The sequence below is a fragment of the Macaca fascicularis genome, chromosome 7 (assembly GCF_037993035.2).
Source record: "Macaca fascicularis isolate 582-1 chromosome 7, T2T-MFA8v1.1".
Classification (NCBI taxonomy): domain Eukaryota; kingdom Metazoa; phylum Chordata; class Mammalia; order Primates; family Cercopithecidae; genus Macaca; species Macaca fascicularis.
The window spans coordinates 142,452,796-142,480,606 of NC_088381.1; the positions used below are offsets into that span (position 1 = coordinate 142,452,796).

The 27,811-nt window shown below is 54.7% G+C and overlaps 1 protein-coding gene across 3 annotated transcripts in view; it reads right to left on the minus strand.

Moving 5' to 3' along the window:
• LTBP2 (latent transforming growth factor beta binding protein 2) overlaps positions 1-27,811 on the minus strand; it is a 113,079-nt gene that overhangs the window by 3,680 nt on the left and 81,588 nt on the right. Inside the window, exons 11-32 of one of the 3 annotated variants that reach the window (XM_005561774.4) lie at positions 25,371-25,535; positions 24,892-25,107; positions 23,746-23,765; positions 22,479-22,518; positions 21,527-21,628; positions 19,231-19,359; positions 18,345-18,473; positions 13,298-13,417; positions 7,731-7,850; positions 6,584-6,706; positions 6,222-6,347; positions 5,749-5,874; positions 5,341-5,463; positions 5,115-5,240; positions 4,529-4,651; positions 3,737-3,868; positions 3,271-3,396; positions 2,621-2,764; positions 1,565-1,756; positions 1,361-1,444; positions 494-622; positions 36-173 (exon numbers count right to left, since the gene is read on the minus strand). In XM_005561774.4, coding sequence (XP_005561831.3) covers positions 36-173; positions 494-622; positions 1,361-1,444; positions 1,565-1,756; positions 2,621-2,764; positions 3,271-3,396; positions 3,737-3,868; positions 4,529-4,651; positions 5,115-5,240; positions 5,341-5,463; positions 5,749-5,874; positions 6,222-6,347; positions 6,584-6,706; positions 7,731-7,850; positions 13,298-13,417; positions 18,345-18,473; positions 19,231-19,359; positions 21,527-21,628; positions 22,479-22,518; positions 23,746-23,765; positions 24,892-25,107; positions 25,371-25,535 — 2,733 coding nt within the window. The remainder of the gene's footprint in view (positions 1-35; positions 174-493; positions 623-1,360; positions 1,445-1,564; positions 1,757-2,620; positions 2,765-3,270; positions 3,397-3,736; positions 3,869-4,528; positions 4,652-5,114; positions 5,241-5,340; positions 5,464-5,748; positions 5,875-6,221; positions 6,348-6,583; positions 6,707-7,730; positions 7,851-13,297; positions 13,418-18,344; positions 18,474-19,230; positions 19,360-21,526; positions 21,629-22,478; positions 22,519-23,745; positions 23,766-24,891; positions 25,108-25,370; positions 25,536-27,811) is intronic. The other 2 variants (XM_045396747.2, XM_045396748.2) reach the window with 2 other exon arrangements.

Genomic DNA, 27,811 nt, shown 5'->3' on the forward strand with positions numbered 1-27,811 from the left:
CCTTCTCCTGCTGCCCCACGCTCAGGCCCACTCACCCGTGCTGCTGGTGCTGTTCATGCAGCGCTGCTGGCTGAGGTCCAGGGTGAGCGGGGGGCTGCAGAAGCAGTGGAAGGAGCCCTCCGTGTTGACGCACTCGCCATTCTCACAGGCCAGGTCCTGGCACTCATCATGATCTGGGGAGGCAGGAAAGGGTGGGGCGATGCCAAAGTGGCCTGTCCACCGGCCACCCTCAGGGAAGGGGGTTTTCCTATCACTGATAATGAAGAGTTAGTGCCCTGCCTCCCTCCCCTCAACCCAGCCCAGCCTGGAAGGCCCCTCCCTGGGGACAATCTCTGACAGCCCAGAGCTCCTTCACCTGGGACCAGCCTGCTGCAGTGGGCAGCCTCCCTAGGAAGGGAGACTCTCAGCAATAATGGGACTGGCTGGCAGGGGCTGGGTGGGCCATTATTCAGCTGTGGGCCTGGGGTGGGGCAGGGATCATGTGTGTCCTCACCCTCACACTTCCTGTGGGAAGCATCGTAGTGGAAGCCGGGATTGCACAGGCAGACATAGCCAGGCACGGTGTTGAGGCACCGGCCGTTCGGGCAGAGGCCAGGCCCGAATATCACACACTCATCCGCATCTGTGGAAGGGCAGAGCTGAGGTGAGAAGAAGGTGAGAGGCAGTATGAGGGGTACCTAGAGCAGGGAATCCAAAGCCAGGCTGGGTTTGAATCCCAGCTCTGCCACTTACTAGCTGGGTGGCTTTGGGCAAGTTGCTTAAGTTTGCCTTGCCTCTGGTTCCTACATGCTCCTTAACCTCTTAGAGTTGTAATAAGGATGAAAAGGTGTTAATATGTGTGAGGTGCTCAAAAAAGTGCATAGCGCGTAGCCAGCACCCAAGGAAGGCGATCTCTGTCTCCATCATTTCCTTCTCAGGACTACTTCAGGACTAGGATGCTGAGGGGCGCAGTACCTGGACCATCCTACTGTGAGTGTGGGTTCCCCAGAGTGTCCGGCCTCATCAGTGCGGCCAGGGAGATGAGCGCAGCCTCTGGCCTCCAGAGCAGTGCTCTCCACTCTGTCCCTGTGCCCACATGTGGCTGGGGGTGACAGTTAGTCAAGATATCATAGTTTGTTTCTGGAGAAACAAACTTGGGAGAGTAGGGAAACTGAGGTGAGGCTCATGTGGACACTCCAAGAGCAGCTTGGGTCAGAACTTCCAGCTAACATTCTGCAGGGAGTCAGCCCTGGGACAGAAAAGGTGGAGGCAACCTGGGAGGCCAGGGTTGGATGCAGAACTTCCCCAGGAACCCTGTGGAGGAGCAGGCTTGGGCCCATTGAGGTGAATGGAGTTTGGGGCAGAGGATGGAGCAGGTTACCTGTGTACATGGTCTGTCCAAACGTCCAGGCTCCTTCCACAGGAATGTAGCCTTTTCCACTCGGGCAGATCTCACTGAATTCAGCTATGTAGAGAGGTGCTTCAGCTCAGAGCGGGGAGGGCCTTGCCCCCTTCCTCTCTGCCCTTCTTTCTGTGTCACCTTGCAGAGCTGACCCTTCGAGGATCTGGAACTCTTGGGCCTTACCTGAGTCCTCAGACGGGCAGAGGTCACAGGCTTCTCCCCAGCTAGCGCCCTGGGTGCAGCAGCATTCGGCCTGCGTGGTGTTCTGGCCCAGGACGCTGGAGCAGGGCGCATGGCCATTCTGCCCAGAGTAGCAGTCCATGCGGGTGGGGGCCGGGGCATGGTCCCCCGTTGGGGCCTCAGGGATACTCTGACCTGTGCGTGACAGATGCTTATTACTGTCTGTTCATGACCCTCTGAGGGGTCAATAGTCCTTCACTTTATTTCTTAAATTTAACATTTGTGTAGCACTTTACAGTGGAAAAAATGCTGTTACCTGTATTACCTCACCGATGCTCTCGACAACCCTAAGAAGTGGCCTAATTATCATCTCAAGATATTGAGGCTTAGAGAGGCTTGGGGTCTCACCTCCACTGTGTGATTAAACTATTAAGCAGTGCGGCAGGGATCTGACCCCAGTTCCTCCTCACCGAAGCCCCTGCTCTTTGCGGTACACCACCCCGCCTGTCTCCTGTGATGGGCTGCCCCCAGTCGCTGGCATGCCATATGGGCAGCCCTGTGGTCCATTCTGCTTCACAGGTACCCCAGCCCCTTCCACCCTTCCTTGTCTCCCTCACTTTCCCCCCAAGGCAGTGAAAGCCAGCTGAGTCCTAGTCCAGCCTGGCGTGAGAGGCTGAACCCAGTAGCTCTCGGGTGGGGTGGGAAGTGGGAAAGGGAGAGCCCAGTTTAGCTCAGCTTCAAGTCTTCTCTCATCCAGAAGGTTCCCAGGGATTAGATGGATTCAGGGTCCCTCCAAGGCTCAATCTGTGGTCCCTGGGGTCATCCTAAGTCAGCATCAGGGTTTCCTGAGCCTCCTCTAGGATCGTCCTGGTTTCACTGCCTGTGGCCCTCAGCCTCCTCACCCCTCCATGCACCAGGCCCCACCTGTACCTCCCTATGCTGCCCCAGGCCCTGGCCCAGTGTCCCCCTCAGTGGCTAGAGGCTAGAAGAGGGATGCAGAGGGACACGTTCTCTGTAAACCTCTGAGTCGCCATGGATAATGCATCTCCCAGGCCTCACCTCCAGCCCCCCGCGGGCGGCAGTGCCCCTCCTGGGCATCGTACTCCTCCAGGTCACTGGCGCAGAGGCACAGGAAGGAGCCCTCCACATTCTCACAGAGTGCGGCCCCACACACCGCCAGCATAAGCTCACACTCGTTCACGTCTGCCAGGTGTGAGAACAGGCTCATGGGCAGAAAAGAGGCAGCCCGTGCCCCTTGCCCCCGACTCCGGCCCACTGTCCCCAAAAGAAGCAGGCTAGGCCTTGGGGAAGAAGCAAGAGTGAGTATAGATTTGCGGGGAGGAGGAACTGATGGACAGAGGGCATGGGAAGGAAGAGAGAAGGAGAAGAGTGGCAGCAAACGGTCACAGAAGTGTGCAAAGAGGAAGGGTTACCCCTCAGTGCACATTCTCCAAACCTCCTGCCTCCTGAGGCCCTGAGGCTTGAGGACACCTGCTGTCCTGCTGGCAGAGTGCGGCTGTGCTTCCCCTTACCCGCCCGGCCCACATGCCCCTGGGCGGGGAGTTGAAGTCTCTCTCTTCTTTGAAGCCTCCCTTGCCCATGCTCTGAGGACCCATGATGGAGCCACGTGACCAGGACCAGTTCAGGAGGAGGACCCCAGGGCCTTCCCTTCCCTGGCCCAGACCGTGGGTAGCCCACAGGCTCCTCACCCACACAGTCCCAGCCTGAGGGAGAGATCTCGAAGCCCTGGTCACAGAGGCAGCGGAAGGAGCCGTCAGTGTTGTCACAGAAGCCATGGCTGCCACACATGGTGTCGTTGGTGCACTCGTCTATGTCTGCGGGACAGTTGGAACCACGGTAGAGGGTGTGTGCGTGTGCGTGTGCGTGTGCACTCTCTCACACACACGCACACTCTCTCGTTCTCTGCTGAAAATACTTATTCGGCTTATTGGCACCAAGACCTGTGAAAAGCAGCCTCTCAACCCTGTTAGGGATAAGAAAACCCTAACATTCACAGTCCTGTGGCATTTTTCGTAAGCTCTGCTGGATGGAAAATATACAAACTACAATCAGCTGCAAAAAATCGTGTCCTCAGGAGAAAATCATGTCTCGCTCAATATATGAAAAATAGGTTTTCTCAGCCCTCTCTCTTCTCTCTCCTCCCTCCCTACTCACCAATGCAGTCTCCGTTCGGGGCCATGTGGAAGCCAGGCTGGCAGCCCAGAACACAGCGGTAGGAGCCAGGGCTGTTTTCACACTTCCAGGCGCCACACACCGGGTCTCCGTAGTCCTCACACTCGTCGATATCTGTCCCCAGAGCCATGCCATGAGAGAGGACAGAGATGGCCAGGTCATTGCTCTGGTCCCACAGGGTCAAGCCCCACAACCTCCAGGGTTCTTGATCTTTTCCAAATGACTGTGCTCATCCCAACCCCAGCACATCAAGGTCAGGACAATTTCCCCTGCCCCTGCAGGGCTGAGCATCTGGGAAGAGAACCGTATGCTACTTAGGAAGCAGTGAGCTCCTAGCCTTCTGTGACACTCCCTTTCCTCTGCCGCCCCATCTGTCTCCGATCCCTACCAGCACAGCACTGTACTTCTCTTTACACGAAGCCTTCAGCATAGTGTATTACAGAGAGCTGTTTTCATATCTGTCTCCCTTGCTCAATTTCAAGATCGTCCTTAACTGTCTATTTGTCCTAGCAAAAGACATTGAGCATAGCAGGTGTTTAATGTCTATTGAATCAATTTGGCCTTTAAAACTAGATTGTGTGCCGGCACGAAGATGCTGGTTGTCTTCATTTTGTCATCCTTGGACAGCCCCTGAGCCCTGAGTCTCAATACATGCACTATTTGTTGGACACTGCATCTGTGGAAAGTGCTCTGCTCCACGGGAGCTGAGGACCAGGCAGGGTAGAGCTGGGCAGACATGGGCAGAGCCCTGTCCCCTCCCCCCAGAGCCCTTACCCACACACTCTCCACTCTCCGGGGAGGGCTGGAAGCCAGTCTCACACAGACAGTTGAAGGAGCCCTCGGTGTTGACACAGTGCCCTCCCAGACACGGGTCTGTGGCGGCACACTCGTCCACATCTACAGTAGAGATGGCTGTCAGCAGACCCAGCCATGGGTCCCTTCCCTGTTAGGGTCCTGTGTACCTTCCTCTGGGCCCTGAGGAGCCCATAGGAGAGGCAGGGAGTGACTTATGTAGGAAAGGGCTGGAAGCCAGAGGCCAGGCTGTGGGAGGTGGGCGCCGGGGTGGGGGTGGGGGGTGAGGAGGGGCTCCTGGAACTGAAGCTCTGTAAAGGGGAGAAGTGACACTCGGAGTTTGGAGTTGCCTGCTGTCAACGTCGTGAGGAGGCCCTGGTGAGAGACTGAGTCCCTCCCTCGCTGAGCACCAGGCTCCCTCACATCACTCCTCGCTCCCATCTTCTCCTCCCTGGGCAGGGCCGTGAGCACTTGCTTTCCGTACTGGTATTAAAAGGGACACTACTCTAGTCTTAGCCTCTAGCGCCCATGCTCCTGGCCGGTAGAGGTAGCTGTGCTGGCTTCTCACCCAGGCAGCTGGTGCCCCCCTCTGCGCTGACGAAGCCGGGTGCGCACAGACAGAAGAAAGACCCGTGGCTGTTGAGGCACTCGCCGTGGGGTGCGCAGTGCTCCTCCCCCATGCATTCGTTCACATCTGCAGGGAAAAGATGGGGAGTGGGTGTCTGCTGGGGATGTGCCTGCCTCCCTACACACTCATGCCCCCCAACCCCAGTAGGGTGACCTGGGTCACTCACCCTTACACAGGGTGCCATTGGCCAGCTGGAAGCCCTGGGGACAGAGGCACTGGTAGGAGCCTGCGGTGTTCTTGCATTCCCCTCCCAGGCAGCTGCCCTGGGGGTCTTCACACTCATCCACATCTGCAGGGCCACACAGGGGAGGAAGACAGCCGATGGCAGCACCTCCCAAGGACAGGAGCCAAGGGGGAGGTTTCCAGAGGACCTGTCACCTGCCTGCAGAGCTGGACCCACAGGGGCACCATCCCCTCGTGAGGCAGCACAGCTGGGAGAAGCTCATGAGCAACTCTTGGGGAGCAGGATGATGGCAGCTCCTCCAGCCCCAGCAGCCCCCCACTTGCTGGGCTTCACCATGGCCCTGACAGAGGGGCATCCCATTTGTGTCCTCTCCCACCTGGAGGTTCATACCTTCACAGGAGTCACCCAGGGGGCTGGGCCGGTAGCCCCCATCACAGTCCTTGCAGGAGAAGGAGCCAGCCGTGTTGGTGCAGACTCCTGAGGGGCAGACTCCCGGGAAGGCACACTCATCTAGGTCTGCAGACAGACAGTGCTCACCCAGGGACCTAGGAGGGCTCCCACTCCCCGGGCAATGCAGGAACCTCACCGTGGCCTCCCTTTCTGAGCCCCTGGAACACTCCCGGGACAGCCCTGCCCTCAGCTTCTCTCTTGTCTCTGTGACTGGATTTTCCTCCTGTCCTCACTCTGAACTTGGGGATTATGATAATATAAGCTCTTGTTGGGGCCAAGTCCATGTATGGGGTCCTCTAGCCTAGCCTGGAGCCCCTCGACATCAGCCCCAAACTGGGGACAAATGAAGTGTTCTTCGGGAGGTAAGACTGCCTATATTCTGTCCCCTTCCACCACTGCCTCCCCAGGGTTACCTTCACAGGCAGTGCCGTCTTCATTCACCCAGTACCCACTCTCGCAGGCAGAGCAGGTGAAGGAGCCCTCTGTGTTGAGGCAGAGGCCTGTGGGGCATGAGGCCCGGTTGGCACACTCGTCCACATCTGAAACAGGGCATTGCATTCTGTGTGGGACTCTGCAGGACAGACAGGCCAGGACAGCCAGAGACTGGTGGGTAGGCAGGGGTGGGGGAAGGACAGGTCTGGGCAGGGATGTGTTAGGTCAGTGTGGATAGGGATGCAAGGTGAGGGGTGGATTCAGGGCGCCAAGCGTGGTGTGCAGAGGGGTGTCCACAAGCTGGATTGGCCTGTGGAGAAGGGGTACTTCAGCATCTCTGTACCTTGGCAGCCCTTCTCATCTGAGGTGACCTCATAGCCCTGCTCACAAGAGCATCTGAAGGAGCCTTCTAGGTTGGTGCACTTTCCATGGGCACAGACCCCGGGGGTCAGACACTCATTCACATCTGTGGGAGAGAGGTCCTAGATGGTGGGCTGGCCTCCTCCCCGTGCTGCAGCCCCCGCTGGCAAGCTCCAAGCATCTCAGTTATGAGGCCGGGAAACCAGCCTTCAGAGGGGCTGCAGGCTACCCGGGGGAGGCCATGAGGCCATGTTCCCTCCTAGGCAGGGCAGGGCGTCCTATCCCCCGGGCTCACTTCAGCCCTATCTAGTAACTCAGAGCACTCTGCATGTACCCACGCAGGGTACCAGGTCCCCCAGCCCTGGGGCTGGTTTGGCTCATCTGAGGATACTTGGAAGGATGTGTCCAAGACCCTTGACTCCCCTCACTGTGTGTGCCAGGAACCCTACATGACCTCCTACCTGCCAACCCAACAACCCACGATCCCAACCCAACAAGCAGCTTCAGAGGGTGGGCGGGCAGTGTGGAGAGAGGCCAGTCATGCCGAGGTGGCTGAGTGGCAGCCTCAAGGGCCTGGGAAACGTCTGCCCTCTCCAGAGCCTCAAAGCGTCTATTCAACACTCCGTCCCTCCCAGCATTCTGAACCCGAGCCTTTCTTCCTGAGGGGGCTGCAGGAAAAGAGCACACGCCTCCTACTGCAGACCTGCTGCCCTTCTGAGGGAGGAGCACCCCGTTGTGCGGTGGGCGGGCTGTTTAGACGCTGCTTTAGAGGTGCAGAAGAACAGGAGACCCCTCCTCCCTGGGAACTGCAGAGGGGCCTGGCCCCATTCTAAGACCCTTAGGCTCCTCGCTCCACCACAGCATCCAGCTACAGAAGCTGCTGGGACTTTGGGCAGTCACTCCAGAATGAATACGGCCAATGAGCAGAAAAGGGCCCCACCCTAGCTGATTCAGAGGGCAGAGCCCTGGTGACTTGTGCCCAGCGTCATCTGGGAACCCAGCTAGATCATGGAGGACAACAGCCTCCAAGCCACCTCCCTCTGCCCACCTCTTTCCCTCTCTGTGTGTGGGCTCAACCAGAGGTCCCAAGGCCGAATGGCCTGCTCAGTGCCTTGGCCAGCAGCCCTCACCTACACAGCTCCCACTCTGGCCCCGGTAGCCCTCCTCACAGGCCAGACAAGTGTAGGAGCCGGGGGAATTGACGCATCTCCCATCAGGGCAGGTACCGGGGTGACGGCATTCGTTGATATCTGCAAAACAGCAGCCCCTCCCTTGGTCATCCCTGGGAACATAGCACATGGGTAGGTCTGTGACACAGCAAATCCTTGTCCCTGCCCTTGGTTGGGGAGAGGGATGGACAGACAAAAACTAGGAAAGAATGACAGCTGCCCTGTGTTCCCAACTCCACCTCTCACCCACTGTCCGGGACAAAAGAGGGAGATGGAATAACTTAAAAATTAGAAAGGGAGACTCCCTGGGTGGGTGCAGTAGGCTGTGGTTACCACCAGCTGTGGGAGGGTCAGAGGATCCACTGTTTGGGATGGGCTTTCATCTATCCCCTGGCGAATTCCTAATCCTTTAGAAGCAGTGACCATTACTGGGACGTGCTTGGCACAGCAGCTCACTGGATTGCCAGAGGCTCCAGAATAGATCATCAGAGGGGCAGCGAAGGCAACTTGGGCTTCCTTGCACCAGGAAACGAGGACCATGGAGGAAGCCCCAATCTTGGATATGGCCAAGACCAGCCCTGAGGCTGAGTGCAGACTGCAGGGTAGAGCTGGCAAAGCTTCTCTGCTGCAGAGTTGTCAGACATTTCTTCCAGCCAGGAATCACGTAGGGATCCTGGTACCCACTCTGGTGAGATCCAGGAAAGTCAGCCAGAAGGGGTAAGCCTGGACACCAACTTGGACACCCAGGGGATGAGGGGACCCAGGAAGGGAGAGTGGCAACAGGAAGGGGAGGGAGCTAGTTCTCCCCGGAGCCGTGGAGAGGGCTCTTCCCCATGTAACCTGGCATATCATGGGCTTCATCATCAAGGCACCCAGGGGACCTGGACTGAGTGAGGGAGGTCCTGTCACAGGGTCTGAACTCTGAGTCAGCACTGCCGGAGGACATTATGCCCCTCTGGCCCGGTATCAAGGCTCTGGCTCACTCTTCACAACAGGTCCATTGGCCAAGAAAAGAGGAGGGGTCCTTCTTCCTGAATGGGTAATTGTCATTACCCATGACATCTCCTAGAGGAAGTATACCAGCTTATGCAGATTTAGAGGTCCTACTGCCCGAGAGGAAGACCTACTCAGCACCCATGGAGGAAGTGTGGGAGGCAGGCCTAGGGTCCGAAAACAGGCTTTCTGCAGAGGGACTAAAGCCAGCAGCTGTCACTGCAGGAGAGGACATGGACCCTAAAGGGGAGGGTGAAAGTAAGTACTCGCCGAGGTTGTTTGGTTTCCAGAAGTCAGGACACATCAAAGCCCTCTGTCCCAGAGGACTGGGACCCTCTCAAGCCTAAAGTTTCTGCCTGAGGGTCCAGAAGACAGGGACATCGCCACAGGACAGGTAGTTTTTCAGGTGGGTCTCTGCATTGAGAGTCCCACAATTCCCATATAATCTTGGGGACACTGAGATAAGGCTCATCTCTGGCAAGAGGGCAGCCACAAGTAGGTGCCCCAGCCCCTATTTGAGTTGTGGTGATATCATCTTAACTATTCTAAGGGCTTCTGTAAAGACAGAGATGGAGAAAATAAAGGATCTAAGATGAGTAACTTTGGCCACCCAAGAGACAGAGGCCAGTGCCATGACCTGTTGGCCTTGGCCGAGGTACTTGAAGGAGGATGGACAAAGCCACTGAGAATAAGCAGCAATCCCTGTTTCAGGGATGCTGGATGACCTCTTCCAGGATGAAGAGAACGAGATTGAGGCAAAGCTCCTCCTAAATCCATGCCAGGAAAAATGAAGTCTTCAGACCTTTCCTGCAGGGATCACGCAACGTGGGAAGGAGACAAGGTTTGCCAGGAACAAAGGGCCCTGAAGTCTGTCCTGCCCCAAACAGGCTGGGCACATCTCTTGGAGGTGGTGTGTGTAGTGTCTTAATGCTGGGCATTTAGGATGCATGTGGCATTCCAGCTCTCCACTTTCTGCACCATGGTAAGCTGGTGCCTCCTAGTCCCTTGTGGTTGGGTGGGGCCATGAGACTAGTGAGGGCCAATGAACTGTGAGTGGGTATGATATGGATATTTTATGGACCAAACCATTTAATTTGTGCAACGCTCCAGAGTGCTCTTTTATTCTTCCACAGAGACTGGCTATTCCTTTAGCCTACATCTCCAATGAGGAAACATGGGGCAGAGCCTCCAGCTGACCCTAATGGACATGTGGCACTGATGAGATAGAAGCTTGGCTGCTGCTGGGTGTGGTGGCTCATGCCTGTAATCCCAGCACTTTGGCAGGCCAAGATGGGCGGATCACCTGAGCTCAGGCGTTCAAGACCAGCCTGGCCAAAATGGTGAAACCCCATCTCTACTAAAAATACAAAAATTAGCCGGGTATGGTGGTGGGCACCTGTAGTCCCAGCTACTCAGGAGGCTAAGGCAGGAGAATCGCTTAAACCCAATCGGGGAGGAGGTTGCAGTGAGCCAAGAGACTCTGTCTCAAAACAAACAAACAAAAACAAACAAAGAAACAAACAAACAAACTTGGCTGCTATGTCAATAAGATAGGTGCTGTTTGTTAACGCAGCATAACCTTGCCTATCTTGGCAGGCCGCTGCTGGTTCCCTTCCTCAGACCAGAGCCCCAGCCAGTGATGATCACATGTGAACGGGAAGGGGAGGGCAGAAGATGAAAGCAGCCCCTCAGACTCCACCTGAGCCAGGGAAGGGCTCTCCTGGATGGAAGTGAATATAACTGAACCATTAGCCAAGCCAATTCAAAGGAGCCAAAGGAAGATTCTGAATGAAGCAGCTTCTATCACCAGCTACCCTGAGGCTATCCCACCAGCATCTTGGTGCCTGGACTGGAACCAGTCACTGGATGCAGAAATATTCCAGTTTTTCTGCCTGGCCTAGGGTGTGAATGTTAATCTGAGATTACGGTTTGTTTTGGAGGGTTTTAATACTCTGTCTTTGAAGCCTGGAGCCATCTGTCTTCTTCCTGTGTTCCCAGCCCAAGGCCGACACAGCTGGTGCTCAACAAACGTTTGCTGACCAAAGAGTGGGAGAGTACGCCTCAGACCTCACCCTTCGTCTTTTTGGTATAAGGCTGCTGAAGAGACCCCAAAGGGCCCATGGAAACAATCACTCCAGAGACCAGCTTGCCAAGCTGCTGTCGGTTTGCTGGGAGAATCCTGGAGCTTCTCTAACCACAGATCAGCCTTTGGATGAGGAAATGTACAGACATTCACCTCTGCTGCTTGTGAGAGCATGGGGTGGGGGTGGGGAAGGCACTCAGGCAGGGGCCAGAAGCTCAGGTGACCTTGGTTATGGCTGGGCGACATGAAAGGCCCTGGCGGTCTGCAGGGAAGTCTATCCCCTGTGCGTGGGAACCTGGAGTCCCGGTACGACGGAAATGCCATTGAGACTGCTGGACGGGCCTCTGTCCAGACCACTCAGCCTTTCACCAGAGACTTTCAGTTTCAGTGGAGAGAGTGGTTTCTGAGTTGGAGGAAGAAGAAAGAGGGAGAGGAAATTGACTGGGCTCCCAGGGTGATGGGCCGGGTTTGTGGTTACCGATGGAAACCTGGAGAAGTGTGCGAGCTACATCATTCTTTCTTTCAACAGACTCAGAGTGTCTGCCCTGGGCCAGGAACTCTGCCTGACCTCCCAGATGAGGTGTGTGTCTAGAACCTTTCCTTGGGAAGGGAAGGAGAGGGCTGGGGTATGGGGGAGCCTGGACATGAAAAAGAACTACCCTCTGACGGTAACGTTTCCCCTACTTACTCAGGGTCTGTATGTGCCAGACAGTGCCTAGCACTTTGTATACATTAGCTTATCCAGCGCTCACAAACATCTCTGAGATGGGCATTACAGTTCCATTTCCAGACATGCGTCAAAAGCCAAACCCAAGCCTGTCTGCACCAGAGCCTGTGCCCTTAACACAGACTGGTTAATATAAATCTGATTTTGTTTGTTTGTTTGTTTGTTTGAGACAGAGTCTCACTCTATTGCCCAGGTTGGAGTGCAGTGGTGCGATCTCGGCTCACTGCAACCTCCACATCCTGGGTTCAAGTGATTCTCCTGCCTCAGCCTCCCAAGTAGGTAGGATTACAGGCATGTGCCATCACGCCTGGCTAATTTTTGTATTTTTAGTAGAGACGGGGTTTCACCATGTTGGCCAGGCTGGTCTTGAACTCCTGACCTCCAGTGACCCACCTGCCTCGGCCTCCCAAAGTGCTGGGATTAATTACAGGTGTGAGCCACCACACCCAGCCTAAACCTGATGTTTTTAATGTTCTGATATTCTCTTGGTTCATTTCCTCTCATTTTACTTTTCTTTTTGATAAGTCTAATGTCAAATTCACAGCGTCATTGTGATGCTTAAATGAGGTAATCTATCGAGGACCTAACCCAGCCACCTGGGACACAGGAGGCACCTGTCAGTGGTGGGTGCCATCACTTTCTGTTCTCCTGGAGATGCCAGGCTGTCTTATCTCCATCGTGCTAAGGAGGACAAGGCAGGTGGGTTCTGGCTTTGGTCATGGGTAGGCCTGAGTTTTAAAGCGGGAAGACCAAGAAGGAGTCATTGGGAGGTGACACACTGGGGCTGAAGGCAGAGCTGTCTGTCCTACACCTGCTGCCACCTCTCTCCTTTGCTTCTCTGGACTTTGCTTCCATGGTAGTGGCATTGGGAAGGGAGGCTGCCCTTTCACAAAGTACACAAGCTCTTACTCTGACTTCCAGGCCCTTCTGAAAGCAGGCAAGTCCCAACCAGGGAAACCTAGAGGCTGGGAGGAGTCTCAGCCTAAGCTTGGACCCAGGGCCGTGTTCTTCTTGGACTGTGCCTGGATGGATTTACCCTCATTTCTTCCTGTCCCAGCCAGTCTCGAGAGCATATACCCTGGGCGTCCTACAAGCCTGTGACACCCCAGCCTGACAGGGACGTGGTGGCAGGCCAGGGGTCTTCAGAGCTGGCATGAGATAGGCGCGGGTCTGTGAGGAGTCCAGTTAGCAGTGCCACAGCACCTTTTGGCTGGGTCTGGGAAACAGAAGGATCTGGGGTCCCTTCCTCCCTCCCTCCTTTCCTCCCTTTCTTCCTTCCTTCCTCCCTTTAGCATTTGTTGGGTACTTATCAGGTGTCCATGCATGGGCCATCTAAAGATATGGCCCAGCCCTCAGGAGCTCACAATCTAACAAGCTTAACAAGAAGGCTGACACTCCCAGACACACCGACTCTTCCTCTGCCCCATGAGGAGAGCACATTTTTCAAGGCAAGAGGGCAGAGGTTACAGAGATGTTCCTAAGGTGTCATGTGGATAAAGCTGTTCATGCTCCCCTACTGCAGCTGGCAGACAGGATGCCAGAATAGCACTGAGGGGATGGAAGGGCTCAGAAATTCCCATACGTGTCTCTGTCCATAGGCGTGGGCTCAGCATCAAGGGGCCGGGGCAGGGACAAGCTAGAAGGCGCGTTGGTGGTGGGCAGTGTTTGGGGAGGGAGAGGTGGGTAGTGGGGTGGCAGGGCGCCTCCCTCCTTCCCGTTCCTTACCTTGGCAGTGTCCTTTCCTGACCATGATGTAGCCCTGATCACACTCGCAGTGGTATGAGCCCTCGGTGTTGGTGCACTGCCCCCCACTGCACACCCCTGGCTGCTCACACTCATTGATATCTGTGAACACACAGAAAAGCCCTGAGTCACCGCCAGCCCTGGAGGATGGTGGAGGGGGCGGGGTCCTGGAGCATTCCTTCTAGAGGCCAAGGACAAAGGATGCCATGCTGAGGCCTGGGCAGGGAAGGCATGCTTGCTGCAGCCACAATTGGCTGGAGGGGCTCCTGGGCCCAGTCTGAAATTAACTAGCTCAGGCCCCTCATAACCCTGAGTTCCTTTCTCTCAGGGGAGGCTACTCTGGGGACCCATGGGGATCCTTACAGCTGTTTCCTCACCCTCATGCAAGGGCTGGTCTGGAGGTGAGGTAGCAGTCCATATGGTATACCTTCGGAGGCCAAAAGGACTCCCACCCTGCTCCTGGCCCCACTATATCCCCTTTGGGTATGCTCCTGGAGTCCGTCCTTCCTTCCTTCATCGATTGATTGATTGATTGAGACAGAGTTTCGCTCTTGTTGCCCAGGCTGGAGTGCAATGGCGCAATCTTGACTCTCTGCAACCTCTGGCTCACTGCAACCTCCACCTCACTGGTTCAAGCTATTCTCCTGCCTCAGCCTCCTGAGTAGCTGGGATTACAAGTGCCTGCCACCACACTCAGCTAATTTTTTGTATTTTTAGTAGAGATGAGGTTTCACTATGTTGACCAGGCTGGTCTTGAACTCCTGACCTCAAGTGATCCACCCTCCTCAGCGTCCCAAAGTGCTGGGATTATAGGCATGAACCACTGTGCCTGGACTCCTAAAGTCCTTCCTAAGGACCTTCTTAAAGGTTAGGAACCAAGCAGCCAGTGAGGGATTGCATTTTAGGTAACCATGGATCTGTAGGGTGTGGTTTCTGTCATTTTTCCAAAGTATGTTGGTGTCCCACCATGGCTCTAAAGCCCAACCCCACTTACGCCCCTCCCCTGCTTAAACTCCTACCAGAGACCCCTGCTACCTCCAGTTCTGCTTGCAGCCTGGCTCACAAGGCCTCTGCTGTATTTGCTAATTCACACAAGTCCCTTGGTATAGCCTCAGCTATTGCGGATTTCAGTGGTCCAACCTCCAAGCCTTTGTTCACACAAATGCTTCCACCTGGAGTCTCTTTCCTCACGATGGCCAGCAAATCCCTGCCCCCATTTCAAGGACTGGTTTAAAGCATCACCTCTTGGTCCTCTGGGTCCCCATCCCCTGTCCCCACAGTCAAATTAATCAAGGCCTCACCTTCCCACTCTCCCCCTTAAACTGGGACTGACACAAACACTTTACAGAGTCCTTGTGCAGATTAAATACAATAATCCAGGTGAAGGGTTGAGCACTGCACCCGCCTGGCATAAGGTAAGCACTGCAGAAATGTTAGCTATTATTATCCTAATGTTAAACCCCATAAAATCCCAGCTCCTCAGCCTGGCATGTGAGATCTTGCATGACCGGCCCCAGCCTGCTTCTCATCTGTTTCCTGCTGCCCACACCTCTCCTACCCTTGCCTAACCTCAGGACCTGTTCCTGAGCCTCTGCCCGCACTGTCCCCTTGCCTGGAACAGCTTCCTACACACCAGCGTGACTGCCTCCCAGTCATCTCCAACCCAGCGTCCCCTGAGGGCCCAGCTCTCAGTGTACCTGTTCATTTACTTGCTTCTTCCCTAATGGGAACATGCCTTACTATCTCAGCATCTCCAGTGCCCAGCACAGAACCCCAGTAAGTGCTTACTGAAGGAATCGAATAATAATCATTTGTTCAAGGACAGTGTCTTCATTTGAGCAATACTTCATAAAACTCCAGTGCACAGCAAAGTCTCCGCCAGAAGGTGGGAAATGCACACTCCTAGGTCCACAGCCAGAGATTCTGATCCTACTCTACTGGTGGGCCCAGGAACTAACGTTGTTATAACTCTTCAGGCAATTCTGGAATAAGTGGTGTTCACTGTGAGAAGCCGTAATCCCAATGAAAGAGAGAAGGGAACTTATAGACAGAGTCATGTGTGGGAACCATTATCCCCTGAGGCCAGGACGACCGTCTGATACATGGTGCTGGAAAACTCCCTCGCTCCATGGAGAAAAATGGAGACGTGAATAGAGAAAGACCAGATTCTTAACAGCCATACAAAGATGGACTCCAGATGAATCAAAGCATACCATAAAAGGGAGAACTAGAACTCAATTAAGGTACAGGAGAATATCTTTGTGACTTCAGGATATGGAGGGATTTCTTAAACAAAGCCCCCAAAACACACACAAATAAGGCAAAATGGTGAATTTCAGTACATCAAAATTAAAGATTTCTGTTCCAAGAAATGCGGATAAGCTTAAAGGATAGAGGACAAAATGGGAGCGTTGCAATTTCTAAACCCAGCCAAGAATCTAGAATATATAATGGACTCCTAAAGAGCCCCAGGAAAAAGCAGCAACCACTATTGGAAAACTGAGCAAAAATGGGAGCCAGCAGTTTACAGATGAGGAAACCCACAGGCTAATGTATGAAGAGAGCCTTACATGTTTTGGTAAACATTTACTTAGATATTTAATATGTAAACAATTTATCTTATTGATAATATAAATTATAATGACACATTAATTATATACATTATTTAAATAATCCATAAATCAGTATAAGTATCAAATCATTGAAGTAATGAGATATTACTTTATGAGACTGGGAAACTTCAGAAGGTGGGTGTTATTCTGGACAAGGCCTCTTCCAGTGGCAGCCAAGCCCCACTGGGAGAAGCACTTAGAGCCAGCCTTGAGCCCCAACTCCCGCCTCCCAGCTGTTGGGGCTGGCAGAGACATCTGGGACATCCAGGCTGGCACGTAGCAGAAACCCGTGTCTGCACCAGTCCTGGTGACACCATTCCCTGCAGCAGCTGCTGCTTATCCCAGGCCAGCTCCCCAGGCTGGGTCTGCAAAGAGCAGTGCCTCTGGCCCACAACACCCACCTAGACCACTGGAGCCCAGAGAAGCCCCCTTCCCTTAGCCTCTCTCCTGACTCCCTGTTCTGAGCCCTGCCCCTTGAGTCAGCTCCCCGGAAGGCAGCTGACCCAGTCACCACCGTTCTGCTCACAGACTTCTACTGGCAGCCCCTGCCTGTGAGACAGTGTCCAAATGCTTCAGCCTGGCACTCGAGACATTTCCCACACTGGCCTCTTCCTCCAGGTAGCCCTGCTCCAGTCACACTGCATTCATCATTATTTCCAGAGCATGCCAGGCAATGTTCACTATTTAAGTCTCTGCAAAGACGCTTCCCTCTACCTGGAGTACTCTCTGCTCCCTCCATTCCTATTCATGCTCCATGGTGGTGTCCAACACCCTGTGTGTAAGGGGAGTGTGTCTTTGGAAGCAAACCATGCTTTGGAGCTAGAGTGATTTGATTCTGTTTCTAGCTCTGTCACCACTAGGTATGAGGCCCCTGGGTATTTCAATTCACCTCTGAGCCTCAGTTTGCTAACCTATTAAATGGGGCTAAGGATTTCCACAACATGGATTTGGGATGATGAGCTTCATATAACAAAATGCGTGGGACAGTGCCAGCATATAGTAAGTGCTCATTAAATGGTAGCTATTCTTGGTCAGGTGCGGTGGCTCACACCTGTAATCCCAGCACTTTGGGAGGCCGAGGCAGGTGGCTCACAAGGTCAGGAGTTCGAGACCAGCTTGGCCAATATGGTAAAACCCCATCTCTACTAAAAATACAAAAATTAGCCTGGTGTGGTGGCAGGCACCCATAGTCCCAGCTACTCAGGAGGCTGAGGCAGGAGAATGGCGTGAACCCAGGAGGCAGAGGTTACAGTGAGCCAACATTGTGCCGCTGCACTCCAGCCTGGGCGACAGAGCAAGACTCTGTCATAAATAAATAAGTAAGTAAGTTAGTTAGTAAGTAACTAAGTAAATAGATGGTAGTTATTTTTATCTGCTCCAGCTCCAGCACCCAAATAATCTCATACAGAACTTGCTTCCTCATCTGAACCCTACAGTGTCACCATTCACACCTCACTCATCTCAGCATCGTCAGAGCTTGGCACACTGCCTGGCACATCGGTGGTGCCAACGTATGAGAGCGCAGTGAACACCGCCCGTGATTTTCCCGCTCCTCCGTTAAGTTAGGAGGTCTGCCCCTTCTACTTCCCTTCCCTCCATAATCAAGTGATTGGACCTGGATGGCTTTGGTTTCTGTAGACTGGACCCTTGGAGGATTAGAACCCGAGGGGATCCTGGCAGCAGGAGGATACACAGCTTCCCTGGCCTCCTTGGGGGTCTGGCCAGAACCAGCCATGTGAGCCCCAAGCACAGGCAGGACCCCTCTTGAGGTGAAGGATTTACAACTGGATTATGAATCTTAAGGTGTTGCTTAGAAAGTGCTCCTTATATTATTTGTGAACTTAATCATAAAAATGTATGTGGAAAAAAATGTATGTGGGGTGTTTTGCATCATTAAAGGGTTTGAGTTGGAAGCATATTTATCAAGGGTCCCCTGGCAGTGGGCCACATCTTCCCAGGGAAGTTCAAAGCCCTACAAGTGTCTCCAAGCTGCTGGGAACCCGTGCTCCTCGTTCAAAGGCACACTACTCCCTGGTCTGCCAATAGTCCCAGCCTGGTGTCCTCATGGGTCTCCCTCCTTCCCTAAAATGAAACCAGCTCCTTGTCACTCGGAGTTTGGGGGCCTGGTATATAGTCCTCATCTCCAGCCATGTCTCCTGACCCTGTGACACTCTTGGTTCCACCCACAATTCCTTAGGGCCTTTGCAGAGATTGCTGGCTTTTGGATTTCTACCCCTCCTTGCCACCGGCATAGGGTCAGCCTCCTCCCAGATCCAGGCCAGAGTTTTGGTCTCTCCTCCCTCAGCTGCTCACTCCCCTTTCTGCAGCACGGTGTATGGGGGTGTGAACCCCTGGTTCCTCTTCCACCCCCTTGAGACTGTGGGGCCTGGCCAAGGGCAAGGGTGGACTTGGCTTACCTTGACACTCCTGTGTGGCCTCCGAGGTGGCCAGCGTGTAGCCAGGGTAGCAGAAGCAGGAGTAGGACCCCACACGGTTGATGCAGCGCCCTTTTCCCCTGCAGGGGTCCCTCAGACACTCATTGTCATCTGACCAGAAGGAGGCAGGGAGGGAGGTCAGGGAGGCCAGCAGTGCTGTTCTTTGGGCAACTACCAGCAACCTGCCCACACTAGGGGCTGGGCAGGGGATGGTGCTCTGTGGCAAGGAAGGGGTGAGGGAGTGGAGGAGGCTGCGAAGATGAAAATCTCTAAGGCTGGAAGACATAAAGTCAGCCCAGCAGGCCCACTCAGGCACCAAAAGCCTGGGGTGACTGCCAGCCCCTCCTCTCTGCCACTCGACTCCTTCCCCCAGTAGCCTCATCATTCCTTTCTCCTTTGAAACCACAGTGGATATTTCTCCCTTATTTGAAAATACTGGGGGGAGGAGGAATGAGGTCCACACTTGGTGATTTATCTTAGCCTCAGACCTCCCCCCAGGGATGACCCTGCTGGAGACATTTGCAACTGGGGCAGACCTTGGTCCACCTCCAGGCAACAAAATGGTCAGTTTGATGGGTGGGCTGATCTCAGAGCAGAGGGCTGCCAGGCACAGGTCAAGATGCATGCAGTGGGCTGGCTTCCACGCTCCTGGAGTCCTGGAGACTCATCGGATGGGACTCACCGAGACTAGTCTTCCCCTGAGGGTTAAAGTTAGCTTTGTCCACAGGGACTGCGCTCCTCCTAAACTCATCAACCACCCAGCACTGCTTGGACCTTCTGCTTCTTCCTGGACTCTCAACTCGGCCTCCTAGCCCCTGCTCCCATCTACCCCAGCCACCAAGTAAGCCCAGGGCACCCAAGTGAATACCCGTGCAGTAGGCCTGGCTGGGGTGCAGCTGGTAGCCGGGGCTACAGACACATCTGTATCCATCTGGGAGGTTCACACAGGTTCCAGGGCCACAGATGTTGGTGGCTCCAGCAGCACATCTATCAATGCCTGTGGGAGCCAGAGCAAAGCAGAGGTTATGGCAGGGTGGGTGCTGGACAAAGGCAGTGGAGCAGGGTGGGGACAATGAGTGGCCAGGGTCTAGGGGCCTCAGAAGGCCAACCTTAGCCAGGCCCTCCCTCCCATACCCATGCACAGCTTGGCCTTGCATAAGACCCTAGGGGACCTCTGCCCAGCACCCCGAGCCCTACCCAGGATGGAGGTCACAGTAGGGCATCACCCCCACCAAGATCTAATAGGTCACCCATATTTCCAGCAAATTTGCAGCAAAACTCCTCCATCCTAACCCCACCCTGAAAATGAGCCCGACTCCTACCCAGTGCCCAGTGCCATCCCTCCCTGCAACTCCTGTCCAGTTTTCCCTGGACAGACAGAGAGACCTGGTGAGTAAGGTGCTTGGGGAAAACTGCCAGGGGAAAATGGGAGAGGTGAGCTGGGGTCAACTGAGCAGAGCCTTGAAAGCCACATTGAGACTGGCCTGTAACAGGGAGTTTTTGAAAGGTGGGGGTGGGTCAGAGCAGTCCTGGAAAGGCCACTCAGGCAACGAGATGATGGATGAACTGGTATGGGAGGTATGGTGGGTCCTTAAAACCTGTTGAAATAATGTAAATGAGAGTCTGCCATGGGTGGTGGTGATGGGGTGAAAAGTGGGGAGACAGCTGCAGAACTGAGAAACAGTTTGGAGGCAGACTCACTGGGACTCAGGGCTGAGGCTGTGTAGACAGCAGAGACTGTAGCTGTCTGAATGGTATCCCCAATACTAGAAAAGTACCGGGCACTTAGAACATGCCAAATGAATGAACAAATGATGCTTTTGCCGTTGTGTCCACCCTGAAGTCTTTGCCTGGAGCCCACATGCTCAGGGGTCCCTGCCCTGCCCCCATAGCTCGGGAGAAGCTGAAGACCCAAGAGAATGGGTTGGGAAGTGGTCTGTATGTGGGTATACATTCTGCCAGATTGTACTGAATTGAATGTACACCCAAGGCTACCCTCTCCCTGGGCCTGGCTCCAACACCTGGGGGTTGTGGGGGCCCTCAGCTGGGTCCTAAATGTCTGCCCAGAGGGGTGAGGTTACAGAAATGGCAGAGAAGGGGGATAGGGCAAAAGGCCGAGGCTGGTGGTGGCAGTGGGGACACTCATGCACATGCCAAGAGCTACTGCTGAGCTTGGCCTGGCCCCTGCCCCCTGCTTCCCATCCCTTCCTCCAGGCTCACTTTCCTCATCAGAAATTCAGCACTCTGCACACTCTGCCTGCGGAGCAGAGGCCAGAGGGGACGCTCCCTGGCGCAGCGCTTTCAGCCAGAAGAGACAGGTCCCGGGAGAGGTCAGTGGGGTGCACCTGGGAAGGCTGGACCCCCTCTCCCCACTCTCTGGGCTGTTCCACCAGGCTGCAGGGGCTTTCTCTTTGCTGGAGGAAATCCAGAATCCCACCATCGCCCTCACCCCCAACACAAGGTGACTGGGTCTCTGGACCCAGTGGTGAGGTTAAGAGAGCAGGAGCCCGGGGAGCGGGCACACACGTGTACAGTGGGCAGCGGCTACAACACCCGCCTTGCTTCTCCTGCACCAAGTCCCCAGACAATGAGCCTTTAAGGAGGGCACATTCCAGAGCAAGGTGGATTTGCCAGGATCACCCCCACGCCTGCCCCTCGCCCCCATCACTGTAGCTGACCAGAGGGAGAGGAATGCAGACTTGGTTAAACAACCTTGAGAAATAGAACCATGTTCCTTCCCGAAAATCAGCCCTCCCCGTGGGCAGGCAGTTGCTCGCTGCCAGGGCACTCTGCTGACTCAGGGGAGCGGCCTGGAAGAACCAGGACCCCAGCGGCCCTCACTCCCCATGCTCCCCTTCCTTGAGAGGGACCCCCAGATTCTCCTGGAAGACCCCTGGCTTCCCTCTCCCATGGTGTCCCTTCTCTTCCCCGTTCTGGGCTTGGGCAGTGCTCCAGACTGGGCTCTTATTTTCACAAGAGGGACCCTGTGCTCTTTGTAAGATGAGGCCAGGGGTGCAGAGCCCAGCTGGGAGCCTGCTGGAGACTTTACCTAATTGGAAATGCGAGGGGGCATTCCACTCATGCCCCTGCCCTGGAGTTGGCTCTGGACAGACACAGCTCACAGGGCAGGGTGCAAGGAGCCCCAAAGGTCTGGCTGCAGCTACCTGGGGTGCTCAGGGTCACCAGCACATCGGTGGAGGGGGTCACTTGTTCTTCCTGTATCTCTGGAATCCCCTGTTCAGGCATTGGTGGGGTTGTGGCATTCCCTGCGGAGGAGAGAGGGGAAGAGGTGGGGTCACAGTCCTTTGGCCGGCCGTGGCCGCTCCCTTTTCCCTGGTGCTCAGACTTCCAAGAACGAAGGGTGAAGCCTGGGGTGGGTCACTCCCATACCTTCCAGTCTCCTGAAAGTTGATCTGGCCCCACCTAGAGAATCTGAGAGCTCTAACAGGCGTTGGAGCACATCCAGTCTAATGCTCTTTTATTTCAGGGCCAGGAGACTGAGGCTTGTAGAAATGGCCACTTGTCCAAGGCCAGCCAGCTTGTTGGAGGCACAGCTGACACCTGGGTTTCCTAATTCCCACTTCAACATTCTTTCCCTTCTGCTTACAAAGTGTTTCACAGCTTACAGAGCTCTGCCACAAATACCAACATCTTATTTGCCTTGAGAAGCCACAAGACAGGCTTCAGTGTCTTCTACCATTTTATAAGAAGCATGAGCTCAGCCTTCCAATGTCTGAACCCAACACCAGTGACAGGCAATTAGTGGTTTCAGGACAAGGCCTCCTGGGGGAAAGAGTCTAGCGACCCAACCAACCACCTATTTCAGCTAGTGCTGTCTCTTTGTTCTGATTTATGTGCCAAGTGGTGCCATGAACTTTGCAAAGAGTTCTGTGGCTAGAAAACTATCTGTGAAGTGTCATGGGGTCTCTTGCTGACCTCACAGCACCTTAGGTGTATAGAGAGCTCCCAGAAACAGCACTCACAGGCCACGTCCTTCTCACCCTCCTCTGATGTGTGTGAGCGTGGACCAGCTCACACACAGTAACTCCACTCCTGATTAAGGCCTCTTTCCTTCCCTTCTCTTTTGCCTGGGAGCCGCCAGGAAGAGGGACTCACCTGTGACCCAGGCAGGTGTATGGGTGACACTGGTCGTGACCTGCACAGAAACAGGAGAAGGTCGCTTTTGGCTCCTCTGTCGTCCCTGTGATGTGCCACCTTCCATCACACTCACCCCCATCTCCGGGCTTCCTACCAGCTAGCTCATTCACGTTTTCATTCATTCCAGGTATTGATGAGTTCTTACTCTATGCTGGGCATTCTGCCAGACACTTTATACCCACTCACTTCATTAACTTTCTCAACTATCTTATGATGGGAGATTGACATGATTAAATGAGCTGATGTACACACTATGCCAGCTTGGTGTCAGGTACATAGTAGAAAATCAGCAAGTTTGGTGTCAGCTATAACCCTCGCATCTCAACACAGTAACCGAAGCTCTGGAGGCTCACTAGAGTGCCTGGAGCCACAGGGCCAGTGTGGGAAAGCCAGACTGCAGGTTACACCTGGTGTCCCTCAACACAGCCAGTGGACAGAGGTTGCTGAGAGGGGGGACATAACAGAAGAGCAGGCAGAGGGTGGAAAAGGCCCTGGAGGCTGGCTGTGTCTATGGGGACTGGAGTTAGAGCTTTGGCCTGGGAGGATGTCATATAGTAGCCCAGGGAGAGAACAAGTCCCCTCGAAGAAACTGTATTCGGGGACAGTCAGGTATGCAGGGTGGAGGGGCAGGGGATAGAGTAGGGACTGAGAGGCTGATGAGGGAAGAAGCAGATCTCCTCTTCTGGAATGTTTTCCTGGGACGACACCGTTTTTCCCAGGGGAATCTTGGGCACAGGGAAGGGAGTTGGATGCGCCTTTCTCAGTGAGGTGGTTTGAGGCTGTTCACAGCTGTGCCCGCACTTCCCCGTACACCACTCCCAGAGGATACCTGGAGGTTCAACTAAACCGGCGCAGAAAGTGCCAGACCCAGAATGAACTGCAAGCAGCTCCACACCTCATCTGCAGTGCTTAAAGCTTGAGTGACAGCCGGACCTAAGAGGACATGTTCCTACTTCCTTTCTGAAGGGGCCCCGGCCCACCCCAAATGGGAAAATGCTTGCACAATGACTGCTCCGTAAACAGGAGCTGTTGTTATCACTTCCTTTAGGGTAAAACGGTCTTTGGATCAATCCTCGCACTTGGTCATCTCTTCAAGTAAAATCCAACAGATGCTCCATCTTTCTCCCTCTCCTCTGTCATGAGACACTGCCCTGGGGCCTGAGCTGCTACCAGGTCCTGCTCTCTGCCATGCTTGCCTGGCCCCCTAATGGGAGGACGCACTCACCTGGCCAGCCTGAGAGTCACCTGGAAGGGAAAGGTGACAGCGTGAGCTCAGGGAGGAGGGTCCGGCTGCCGTCTTCCCTCACCACCACCTGGGCGCCTTCACAGTCTGCGCCCCAGACCACGTCCCCAGCAGGGCCGGCAGCACAGAAAGCTTGGACTCTTCTTACCTGCCTCTGCCCCTTCACCCCTGTAGGGACTGGCCACCACACAATTCCAGGACCCCAGGTCTGGAGAGCCTGAAGATAGCTCAGTGCAGCCTCTCTCTTGGTAAGTGGAAACCCCTGCTTTCCTGTAAGGCCTCGGGTGACAGGAGTCCCACTGGCTCCCGGGCCTGTCCACCCCATCCATCCTGGAGCCACCTCCTTGCACTGCTACCTCCTCCCTCCCACACCTCCCAGCCAGGCTGGGTCACTCAGCCCCCTGCCCTGGGCTTTGGGCCAGGGGAACAGTTTGAGGAAGGAGTGGAGTTGCTCCAGGCTTGGCCGGTGTCCTGTGTCCACAACTGGGGCTCTGTCCTCACTTCCCTGTCTCTTCCAGATTCCTGGAGCAACCTGACCAATCACATAGCTTGTTGGCCCTATGATGTTCCAGGCCTCCTGCACTCAGTGTTACCAGTCACCTGGGCATGACTTCTCCACGGTTTTCAGGGCACTTGCAAGGAGAGCCTCATACCCAGCCGCCCTCCAGCTCCGTCCCTCTGGGGTCCAAGGCCATTGAGCTGGAGTTAGCACTCTGACTCTAAGGCTGGGCCAGGGGTCTGGCATGCAGGTCCTCAGGACCCGCCTGCCAGCTATTCAAGCCTGTAGCAAGCACCAGCCCCAGAAGCTGCATGGCCAGAGGGCAGGAGATGGAGAGGCCTGATCGCTGGGGTGGGGGCTGCGGCTGACCTTTCCCACCTCCACAAGCTACTCCCTAGGGCGTGGGCACCTCTTGACCCCATATGGAAGAGGAAGGGGGTGGGGCCTTGCTGTTGTAACAGGCCATGAGAGAAGGCTGCCAGGGTTGGGTGCTGCCGCTCCAAGCTCCCTTTTCTAATGCCACAGAGATGGGATGCCCAGGCACCCAGGATGGACACCCACACTTCTCTGAGGTGCTAGAAACTTAGGGGAAAGGGGAATCCCTCAGGCGTCTCCCCCAGCTCAGATACCCTTGTCAGGAACGGTCCCGGCCTCGAGCCAGGTGTCTGTGATGACCCGGAGTGGCTGTCTGTCTGCTGGCCCAGGCAGTGCCCCGCTGCTCCTCTGCCCTTGCTCTCTTGGGGGCCTTGCCAGTTCCTCCTCCTCGGCTTTCCTCATGGACAGGCGAATGTCGGAGCTGGCATAGGTGTAGCCGTGGCCGGCAGGGCAGATCTCTCTGAAGGCCTCTGCAAAGCCAACAGCCGGAGGACAAGCTGAGAGGTGCTGTTCCTGCAGGAAACCAGGGCCCTCCTTTCCCTCCCTTTGGGAGACACGGCAATTATGGCAGCAAGGAGGGAGGGAGCCCCAGGTTGGGATAAACACATGAACAGGCAGGGAAGACTACTTTAGTCTTCCAGATTGAGGGAGATCTACCCAGGCCCGGCAACATGGTCACTAGCCTTGAGGAAGCCCCTGGGCAGTGAAAGCTGGGATGGGGACAGGGGGTTACCTGTGCCAGGCAGAGGGCATTTCTCACACTCGCTGCCCCATGCTTTGCCTACACGGCTGCAGCAGCATATCTGCTTGGTGATTCGCTGGGCCAAAGGCAGGGTGCAGGTGTCAGGCCCAAGCGACCGGTAGCACAGTCCCTGCAGCATGGAGATGGCCTTGTCCGCTGCAACAGACACAGCACGTGGAGGTGGGCAGGTGGCCAGTGGGAGGGGAACACACAGCTGGGAGGGCAGTGGATGGAGGTGTGGCTGGCCACATGCACTCAGACTGGCCTGGCCCATATCTCAGTCGGGAAATTTGGAGCCCTGCAAATGCTCACAAGAACTTTAGAAGGAAGAGGTGTAGTGGAATGTTTCAGCACCTCCCCTTGTCATGTGCCTGATGAGACCCGTGACTCCCCACCTGCATGTGGAGAACCTGAGAGCAGGAACTGAGGATGCAGCTCCTTGTCTCCAGTGCTGAGTTTAGAAGTGTTTGCTGAAGGCCCCACGTGTCCCTAGGGTTGAGCAGGGAGCAGTATGTCCTAAGGACCACGGCCTCTGTGGGAAGATGAGGCAAGCTAAGGCCCGATGGGGAGCTCAGAGGACAGGGACCCTATATTGGGTCATCTCTGTCACCCAGGCACCTTCCATAGTGTCTGGTGCATGCAAATGCTTAGTAATGCTTGTTGAATCTATGCATGGATGGCTAGGCCAATGAGCCAATCAAACATGGAATCAACAAGCCAATCAAAATACTGAGGGTCACTGTGCGTTTGAGCTACACTGGGCTTAGGTCATAGCAATGCCACCACCCTTATCTCCTTTCTTGTACTTTGATAATAAATATTAAAGAACAGTTTCTGTATGTTATCTCAATGGAAGACGAGGAGGCCATGCCAGGTTGGAAGAGTCTGGAATCTGTAGAGGGCTGACTGGATTCTAAGAGGAGGAGAGGTGGGGTGAAGAGTACATCAATCAAAGTTTAGGAATGAATGATTCTGGGGAAGTCCTGGTCAGGCCCAGGACGCAGCAGACCAAGTTCGAATCCCTGCTCCACCATGAAGTACAGGACCTCCTTGGGCCTTAGCTTCTTCACATGTAAAATGAAGATGAGAATGATCATTCCATGGCAGGGGACACCTGTATTTCTGCCTGCCCAGAGTCTATGTGCCATATTCTGGTATAATCACCCTGTTTCTCCTACGGGAACCACCCCTTTCCCACCCTTGGTCCATGTGACTGGAGTGGAGGCTGGCGCCTTTCTGGCTGAAGGCTTGTGGTCCGTACCCCTGGTTCCAGTGACTGGGTCAGGGATGGGCACTTCACCAAGGAGGCCCAGTGATAATCAGCTTCGAGACTATTCCTGGGTGATGGGGGAAAAGGGGGTCATTTTTTATTGAGTTTGCAAGGCTGAGAGGGTGTAGGCCTAGAGCATCTGGTGACCGCCTTCGAAGGAACCATGAAACTGACACAGAGGAAAGAGCAGGACCCCCCCTGCAGACACTGTGGCTGACTGATCAGCCAGCCTGAGGCCACACCACGCCTGCACTTCCTAGTTGTGTGAACGAATGCTTTTGTTTTTTTTTTTTTTGAGAAGAGTCTCGCTCTGTTACCCAGGCTGCAGTGCAGTGGCATGATCTCGGCTCACTGCAACCTTTGCCTCTGGGGCTCAAGCCATCCTTCCGCTTCAGCCTCCCTAGTAGCTGGGACTACAGGTGTGCACCACCGTGCCTGGCTAATTTTTAATTTTTTGTAAAGACAGGGTCTCACCATGTTGCCTAGGCTGGTTTTGAACTCCTGAGCTCAAGTGATCCGCCTGCTTCAGCCTCCCAAAGTGCTTGCATTACAGGTGTGAGCCGCTGGGCCCAGCCCCAGCGAATTCTTTTTTGCTTAAGGCAGTTTGAGTTTGGTTTCTGTCACTTGCAATCCAAGGACTCCTGATTAATAAACTTCGCCATGGAGATTAAATAGAGTGAGATGTGTGAGAGCAGCTTGCCAAAAGTCATGTGCCCGCCACAGGTAAATCACCAGCCCGTCTGTGAGCCCTGGATCTCCAGGTGCAATTTCTGCTTCTAGCAGCCACTTCCCTTGGGACACTGTAAGGAAGGGCTCCGTCTCTTTGAACCCCAGGGTGGAGATGACCCGGGTGGGAATATCAGGAGGCTGGGGCAGCCCTGCCGACTGCTCCACTGGACCTGGTCAGGTGGCAGGGAGGGAGGGAGGCAGAACCCAGAAACAAAGGGAAGAGAAACTTCGCACTGCCCATCCCACTTGCAGGGAGGTGAATCACCGTGGGAGGCTTGGGGGAGTAACACCAGGGACAGAGGGAAAAGGACACTAGAGGGACATCTCTGCTTCCCTGCATTAAGGATCTTTTTCTGGTACTCATAAATAAGTCACCTTGGATGTCAAACACACCTGTCTGGTAAAGGGATCTTAAGTGATGTGGAGTAGAAGG